Here is an 8763-nt window from a genome sequence, read left to right on the forward strand (position 1 = left end):
GGCCACAGGCCCGGCGCCGGCCTGCGCGAGGGGAAGGTGCCCTCTGCGCAGACAGGTCCAGTGTCAGTAGCAGATTCCTGGTGTCGGGTGGCGCCCCGTGTCCTGGTGTCTATATATGGAAACCCACCCGGAGTGGGTTATAGCCAGCCAGATCCTGCGCCTGGGACAGCAGTTGGCAGTCCACTCAGGCCTCTTAGGTCAGCCTCGCCTTTCCATTTTCAATGTCCCTTGCACCTTTTTACCTGCACCCACCTTTTACAATAAAAGTATAATTGGTACACGAGAATTCCCTTACTGTGTTCCATGTGCTATCCAGTCGGCTGACATTTACGTATTTCATTCATCTTTATATAACCTCTATGATCTAGGTATTATCTCCCCCATTTTACAGATGAAGAAACAGGTTTTGAGAGATTAAGAAACAATTTCGGAATAAGCTCAGATGGCCTTCCTTACTCAACCTGTCCTCAAATCTTTTCCACCTCAGCCTGCTCTCTGAATGGCTTGTCATCATCATCCTCATGTCATCATCATCCCACCTATCCTCGTTTTCTCCACTTGCCTAAAAGACAAAGGCCCTTCAGTGGGGAATTGGGCCTCTTCAATTTGAGAGTCAAAATTACCAATAACAAAATCCCACACATTGCTAACAACAGCAACAAACCCCTCAGTAATTGATTAGTTGGATACTCTGCCTGAAAATTTCCAGGCTTTAATGCCTCGTGGATTTATTCTTCTGTTAGAACATCTTCTCAGAGATTCTGGCCTCCAGGAAGACTGGAGTGAGACTGAGGTATCTTCACCTACTAGCCATCATGTCTATTAAATCAGGGCAGGAGCCCTTTGGGGCAGGGGTCTTTAATCAGTTCTAAGCCCTAGCATAGTTTTGGCACCTAGGGAAAATGCAATACATAAATGACTCTCCTCACACAATTAAGTCATCTTTTTATATGGGGCAGAACCTTTTCTCTCAAATGCCCCGATAAGTGAGGCAAAATTGGAATTTTGGGCTTGTTATCCAAGTAGCTAACATTAATTTACGATATTCGTTTGATTTCCCCATACATTTTTTAAAAAAAGAAATCAAGGAAATGCAACTGTTCTTTTTCTCCTGTCCTCTTTCCTTTTCCCTCTGCCCTGCCTATCCTGTAACACCCAACTCTTCCCCCATGCCCTCTACCCCGTACCCCCGCAGGTCCAGCATGCCAGCAAACAGATCAGTGCTGAGAAGCAGTACAAAGGGATCATTGATTGCGTGGTGAGAATCCCCAAGGAGCAGGGCTTTCTCTCCTTCTGGAGGGGTAACCTGGCCAACGTGATCCGTTACTTCCCCACCCAAGCTCTCAACTTCGCCTTCAAGGACAAGTACAAGCAGATCTTCCTGGGGGGCGTGGACCGGCATAAGCAGTTCTGGCGTTACTTTGCTGGTAACCTGGCTTCCGGTGGGGCAGCTGGGGCCACCTCCCTCTGCTTTGTGTACCCACTGGACTTTGCCAGGACCAGGTTGGCTGCCGACGTGGGCAAGGGTGCCAGCCAGCGTGAGTTCAGTGGTCTGGGTGACTGTCTCACCAAGATCTTCAAGTCTGATGGCCTGAAGGGTCTCTACCAGGGTTTCAGCGTCTCTGTCCAGGGCATCATTATCTACAGAGCTGCCTACTTCGGAGTCTATGATACTGCCAAGGGTGAGAGAAGGGCCTCAGAGTGTGGAGTGGGGAGAAAGATGTGCATATTGGGTTCCTGAGGGATCCGTAACCCACAAAGGGCTCTATATTTATTAATCTTGTTTCTTCCTAGTCCCTGAGCTAACCTGAGACTTCTCAATGAGGAGGTGGCATGGTGTGGATGTAGAGCTAGAGGATTCTCTTTGTCCTCTACTGAAATAAATCTGGCCTTGAGTTATTCAGAGGAAGAAGGGGCAGCCTCGCTCCTTCTTCCCATGGCTCTATCTGTTACCGAGTGTAACTTGGAGCCACTTCAACATGCCCTGTACACTGGGCAGAACTCTGGCTTCCCTGGGTCTGTAGAGGGCAGCCACCAACTTTTGTTGGTTACCTGGTTGTATGTGAGGCACCCCAAAAGGAGCAGGTTCGTCTGGAAGGCGGGGCTTGGAGTTTGAGGTTTGGTAGCCTCTTCCCCATCCCACCTACTCTTTGCTGAGCTGCTGAGAGGAATCACTTCATCACTGTTTGGCTTCTTGGCTCTGCCCACAGGGATGCTGCCCGATCCCAAGAATGTGCACATTATTGTCAGCTGGATGATTGCCCAGTCTGTGACAGCGGTCGCAGGGCTGGTGTCCTACCCCTTTGACACTGTCCGCCGTAGGATGATGATGCAGTCTGGCCGGAAAGGGGGTAAGCCTGGCACCTACTGATCTAAATCATTTTTCTGCCTGAGGAGAACCCTATTCAGTGCTGTTTTCAGTCTTCACTATTCTGATTGTTAAAAGTATGTGCTAAGAATTTAGGAAAGAAAGATAATTAAGCCTCTGTAACATTCTCAACTATTTCTTTAGAGAATTGTATCACAGAGATAAGAACATCAAAAATGAGATATTTACCTTAACTAGGTATCTAATATGATAGAGGCCTTAGGCTGTTTTCTCTTACAGCCTGGGTACAGAAACAAGAGGAAAGAATTGAAGTAATTTGCTGGTTTATTTAAAAATAAGTTTTCTCTTATCTAGTTAGTAGTAGTGTCAACAGGGAAGGGTGATTTAACTGGATGAGAGATGGCCCGAAGCAGTCTGTCGTGATAAAAAAGTTTTGGCTTCCATAGGTTGAAACATGAAATTGCTATTTTTTAAAGTCAGAAAGTCAAGTATTATTAGTTTCATGTGGTTCAACCCAGTAGTTGTACCTTTTTATTTTAACTGCATAATCTTGGGCAGTATAACCTGAGATGAGGACTGTTTTCTCATCTATAAAAAGGGCATTACCCAGTTTGACACTTCCACTCCACCCTGCTCCCTCCCTATTTTATTGGTTTGTTGGTTGGTGAATTAGCTGGTTAATTGTCCCAGTTCTTCCCTTGATTGAGTTAAAGGAATAGTAATGGCAAGAGAGCCTGGCTAACAGCTATGCAGGGGAAGGGGATATCTAGTTGAATGTTGCATAGAGTTGGGGCTTAAAGCTCAAGTGACTTATTTATAATACTGTTAACACTACGTGCAGATGTCTTTCAGAGGAAAAGTCTCTTTCTTCTAGAATTATGGATCCCTTACCAGCATTTGTTTTCACAGCGGATATTATGTACACTGGGACAGTGGACTGCTGGAGGAAGATTGCCAAAGATGAAGGAGCTAAAGCTTTCTTCAAAGGTGCCTGGTCCAACGTGTTGAGAGGCATGGGCGGTGCTTTTGTATTGGTGTTGTATGATGAGATCAAAAAATACGTCTAATGTAATTAAAGTTCATTGGTTCCAGACCCATTGTGTGGTTTAATAGACTTTTCCTAGAGGAAGTAAAAAGAAAAATCTGGGATAAAACCAGACTGAAAGGAATACCTCAGGAAAAACAAAAGCTTCACTGAGTGTTCATTGAACCACAAATGTATTTTGTATTTATTTTACATTTAAATTCCCACAGAAAATATGAAATAATATATCATACTTGTACAATTAACTGAAGAACTGATAATGAAGAAAATAACTGAATGTGAAACCAATAAAGACCACTTAATGCACATTCTCAGTTGAATTATTAACTGCCAAATGGATTATAAAATAAGACCACAAATGCGTATTTTCTAACAGGACTTATTTATAAATCTGTGGCCCAGCTTCAAAATGTCAAATATTATACTATGTATCATTTAAGTACCTTGAATGCTTAAAGGTCTTTCGAACTTAAACAGGTTAGACTCTCTTACCTCATGCCATGTTGGCTGTAGGCTCAAAAGTGGTAACATGGATCATGGCAGTCTTCAGGAATTATGAGGTTCTGCTAAAAGTTTTAAATCAGGGATCTGCAGCCCCCAGACCATGGACCAGTACCAGTCCGTGGCCTGTTAGGAACCAGGCAGAAAGAGGTGAGTGGTGGGCAAATGAACGAAGCTTCATGTGTATTCGCTGCTGCTCCCCAGTGTTGGCATCAACGCCTCAGCTCCCCCTCAGATCATGAGGCATTAGATTCTCATACGAGCACCAGGTCCCTGGTGCCTAAAAGGTTGGGGACCGCAGCTTAAAATCATAGTTTCTAGAGTTTTGCATGATTTGGAAAGGCTCTGTATTAGCACTGTTAGAGAATTGTGATACTTAGAATTTTATGACAAGTGGACACGATTCATTGAAAATTGATTAGTAAGCCAGTATTTAATGATCAGGTTCTGTGGAAGACATGGAAAGACAGGAACCTATCCTGAAAGAAGCTTAAATGGGGGTAGGCGAGAGGAGTGAAATGGCATTGTTAAATAATGTAATGTTTAATACAATGAATCTTGGTTGAGTAGGACTAGAAGTGGGTAGTTGAAATGGGGGAAAAGGTGGAAGGTAGACCTTGCAAGAAAATAACTAGATCTGAGTATAGAAAGTTATTTGTCAGTATTAGATACATGGGTATAGAACATATCTGCTAACACTTTTCTGTAGCAATTTATCAAGATCTAGAGAAAAAGTCCATTTTGGATCTGACTCAAAATTTGTGAGCAAGAGGAAAATAATTACAATTTCAAGTGGGGAATGAGGCACTTTGGTTCAGAAGAGCAAGAAGTTCATACAGTCCTAGCTTGCTGAGAAGGACCTGGAGGAAACAAGTTCTTACATCGTAGGCAAAGCCTGAAAGGCAGGCACATGTATATTTCTCCTGCTAGGTGGTTTGAGCGGTACAGGGCCTCTGTACCTTGTCTTTGCCTTCCTTCTCAGGCTCTTCCACCTTCTCACTGCTGCCTTGTTTTACCATAATAGCTAAGGTCTGTTTCACCATATCCAAGGTTACATCTATCCTAATCTAGGAGATATCTCTTAACAGAAATATATGCTAGATGTTACTGCTTCATACGATGGCTACCCAAACATCTTCAGGTTCAAGATGAACACTTACTTGACATTTGTACTGTAACATCTAAGAATTATCTTTTAAAACAAAGTATATTTATGGTTTATAAAGGATTTCCATATTGGCAGACTAGGTAATGCAAACAAATGTGCCCTCTGAAAACAACTAGAAAAGGGGTTCAAACTATTTAAAATAAAAATCTACATGAAGGCACTGGGAGGCTAACAAGGCATGGAAAATTATGGGACCAAGATTTGGGGAGAAGACAACTCGGAGAAGTGAGTCTGATATTTGGGTCAGTTTTCCCCATCAGGTATCTGCAAACTGTAGAAAATGCAGCTGAGAGGCTGAGAAACAGGAGTCTGAAAGCCTCCGAGAGAGAGAGGGACAAAAACTGGAATCTTTGGCCTGCCAAAGAAGGGCAAGCCTGGTAAACCTGTTCTGGATTGGGATCCCGTAAGGGTGACACACTAGCAGTAAGAAATGAATGACTTGACTCTTGCAGTCACTGATACCAACCTTCAGAGCATCTCAATCCCCTCACTGGATTAAGGTGATTTGAGAACAGGAGCACCTCTGCTGCCTGCTAGGAACAAAGTAAATCTTGTCTGGAAGAAAATATCCAGAGCAGGGGCAACACATTTTTTTCTCTGAAGGATGCGATAGTAAACAGTTTTGACTTCGTTGGCCAGATGGTCTTTGACACAACACAGTTCTCAAGACTTATAAGTGTGGCTATGTTCCATAAAACTTTATGTACAGACACTGAAATTTGAATTTCATATAATATGTACATGTCACAAAATGTTTTTGATTTTAAAAACCCATTTAAAAAGGTAAAAGCCACATTAACAGGCTCTAGGTTGCTGAATTTGGCCCATGGGCTATAACTTGCTGCCCTTGATCTAGAGCTTCAAGTTTTTTCTACGAGTTTTCATATACACTATATGACTTTAAAACACATCAAATCAAAAATATAAAGAACTTATGATTTAAGTGGAAATCACAATGGAAACTTCAAATATTTTGAACTTAATGAAAATAAAAATACCACATTATCAAATCTTGTAAGAAACAGCTAAAGCTATGCTAAGAAATATAAAGCCTTCAGTACATCTATAAGAAAAGAAAAACTGAAAATCACTGAACTATACATCCATTTCAAGTTAGAAAAATAAGAGCAAATTAAACTCAAAAGAATAAAACTCTAATAAGATAGCAGTAGAATTGGTGAAAAAGAGACAATCAACTGCCAGCTGAACTGTATAAGTGTGAATGGCAAAATTTTTAGAAAGTAATATAGCAGAATATCTTTGTGCCCTCAGGTAAATTAAAATTTCAAAATATAACATTTTCAAAAGTGCCATAAAAGACAAGACTGATAAAGCAGAGTAAGTAAAATTAAGAAATTCTGTTCAGAGACATCATTCATAGTGAAAAGGTAAGACAGACTAGGATAAAGTCTTTGAAACATAACTCACACCAGTACTGTGTTATATACAGAACACATAACAAATTAACAAGAAAAACATTCGACCAAAAGAAAAATAGTCAAAAAGCTTGAAAAGGCACTTCACAAAAGATATCTCAATGGCCAATAAACATGAAAAAGTGTTCAATCTGATCATTGGAGTAGTGCAGTTAAAATCATGAGATACCATTACATACCCACCCAAATGGTTAAACTTAAAGACTGATACTAAATATCAGAACAAGGAGCGACAGTAACTAATACACTTGTGTGGGAGAGTAAATTGGTACACTCACTCTGGAAAGCTCTGACATTACCTACTAAATATGTAGATTCTATGACCCAGCAGCTCCCCTCCTAAAAATATGCCCAACCTAAATGCATGCAGAGGTATATAAGAAATACCTTCAAAAATCTTCATAATAGTATTATTTGTAATAATCAAAACCTGGAAACCAACTCGAATGCTCATTAACCATAGAATAGATAAATAAATTATGGTATATTCATACTAGTATACAGAAATGAGAACAAGCTAATTGCAGTTACTCGTGACATGGAAGAATCTCGCAAACATAAATATGATCAGCAAAAGCGGCCAGACACAAAAGAATATAATTCCATTTAGATGACATTAATAAAACAAAACAAAACAGTCAAGACTTAAAAGTTAAGATAGTATTTACCTCTTGGCAGGCAAAGAGAGTAATGACAAGGGATCCTGTGAGTTCTGGCAATATTCTAGCGGTGACTCAGGTGTTTACTTTGTGAGAACATGAGTCGTATGTTTGTAAGTTTTGTGCCCTTTTCTGTATTTCTGTTAATATTTAAACAACAAAATCTATGAAATGTCATTTTCTTGTGGATATTCACCTAAAAGTCCACATCCCTCTCACATTCCCCAAAATATAATTTCAAATAAAAATTCAAATTAATGGTAGAATTCAGTTTTTCTAGTTAGTAATACATAACTACATGGGAAGCAGGTATATTTGCTTACATAATTCTGGATATTTTCTCCTTTCTCAGAATGAAATAAAGCATACTCCAAACCTGAAGGTCAGCTATAATCCCAATATATGAAATAAATGTGATATGTGATTTTTTTGTGAAGACTATCATTATAATATACTCTAAGAATTCAGAAACATAGTTTTTAATCATTTTTGGTGACTATACAAATTCTTTTACTGTCTTATAATAGGAAATGTGAAATTAGGTTTATAAGAAAAAACTCTGTCTCTCATTATAGTAAAATAGTGACATGTTACTTCACAGTGGATTAAAAAACAGTAACCAGAATTTTTAAACCACATAAAATTTTCTGCTATAATAATGTTATTTGCTATAAGCATCCTTTGCTTTCATAGTTGGAGCTCAAATATATTACTGCAGGAATGACTCAGTGATTTATTCCAATAGCATTGTTGTTATTAAACTCTTATCAAAAAAATCCTAAACTGATGTTTTAGCAGCAAGTTTTGAAAAGAATGTTTCTTATCACTCATAAGACATATAATACATATGAAATGTTGATATAGACAGATACATGTAAAAAACACTCCTTCAGTCTATAAGTGTCCATTGTAGTATCCTAACAGGTTTATAGAACAAATTAGATAATGTAGTTTAAAGAGTGATGATCAAGAATGGAACGGTAAGCAAACTCTTTAAAAACTCTATAAATAACTAATGCCCTCCTTTCAATTTCATTCTAACTCTTAGTCTTATAAGGCACGAAAAGTTATTATTCTAATTTTTAAAATGGGAACAAAACCATGCATTTGAGAGATAGACACAGAATCAAAATTCAGTTATTTTAAGTCTTTTATTTCTTCCTTCACTGTGCCAAGCTAGTTCTTCATGTTTAAAACACACTACAATGGACTGAAAAATTTAAAAACGATACTGATTTTAAGTTTCTTATGAATCTTTATTCATGGAACTAAAGTAGCCATTAGCAGTAAGCATATTTTCTAGGATGGTATACAATTACTTATAGGTAAAGACTTTGGCATTAAGATATTAAACATTTTATGAATTTAATTATCAAAATATAATAAACCTGTATCTCCAACATTGTATTGGTCATAATACTTTTCACAGTGTGCAGTATTTGACTCTGAAGATGAGAAGCACACAATGACCTCCTTTTAAAGTTGCCTAAATATCCATTTTGGATATTTGGGTTAATGGGTTGAAAACAACTGCATTACACTATATTTATAAGCAAACTAGAAAAACTTTATTTGGAGTAGTAGTTAAGAAAAGTAGCTTTTTATGGAGAGTAAAAAAAGTAGGG

General features: G+C 38.9%; 1 protein-coding gene across 1 annotated transcript in view; it reads left to right on the forward strand.

Moving 5' to 3' along the window:
- The window catches only part of SLC25A4 (solute carrier family 25 member 4), a 4309-nt gene extending 627 nt beyond the window's left edge, over nt 1-3682 (forward strand). Inside the window, exons 2-4 of the mRNA XM_006916380.3 lie at nt 1196-1682; nt 2211-2351; nt 3239-3682. Of these exons, the coding sequence (XP_006916442.1) occupies nt 1196-1682; nt 2211-2351; nt 3239-3396 (786 nt within the window). The 3' untranslated portion in view covers nt 3397-3682. The remainder of the gene's footprint in view (nt 1-1195; nt 1683-2210; nt 2352-3238) is intronic.
- Nucleotides 3683-8763: the final 5081 nt, after the last annotated feature.

The sequence above is a fragment of the Pteropus alecto genome, unplaced genomic scaffold (assembly GCF_000325575.1).
Source record: "Pteropus alecto unplaced genomic scaffold, ASM32557v1 scaffold24, whole genome shotgun sequence".
In the NCBI taxonomy this organism is placed as follows: Eukaryota; Metazoa; Chordata; class Mammalia; order Chiroptera; family Pteropodidae; genus Pteropus; species Pteropus alecto.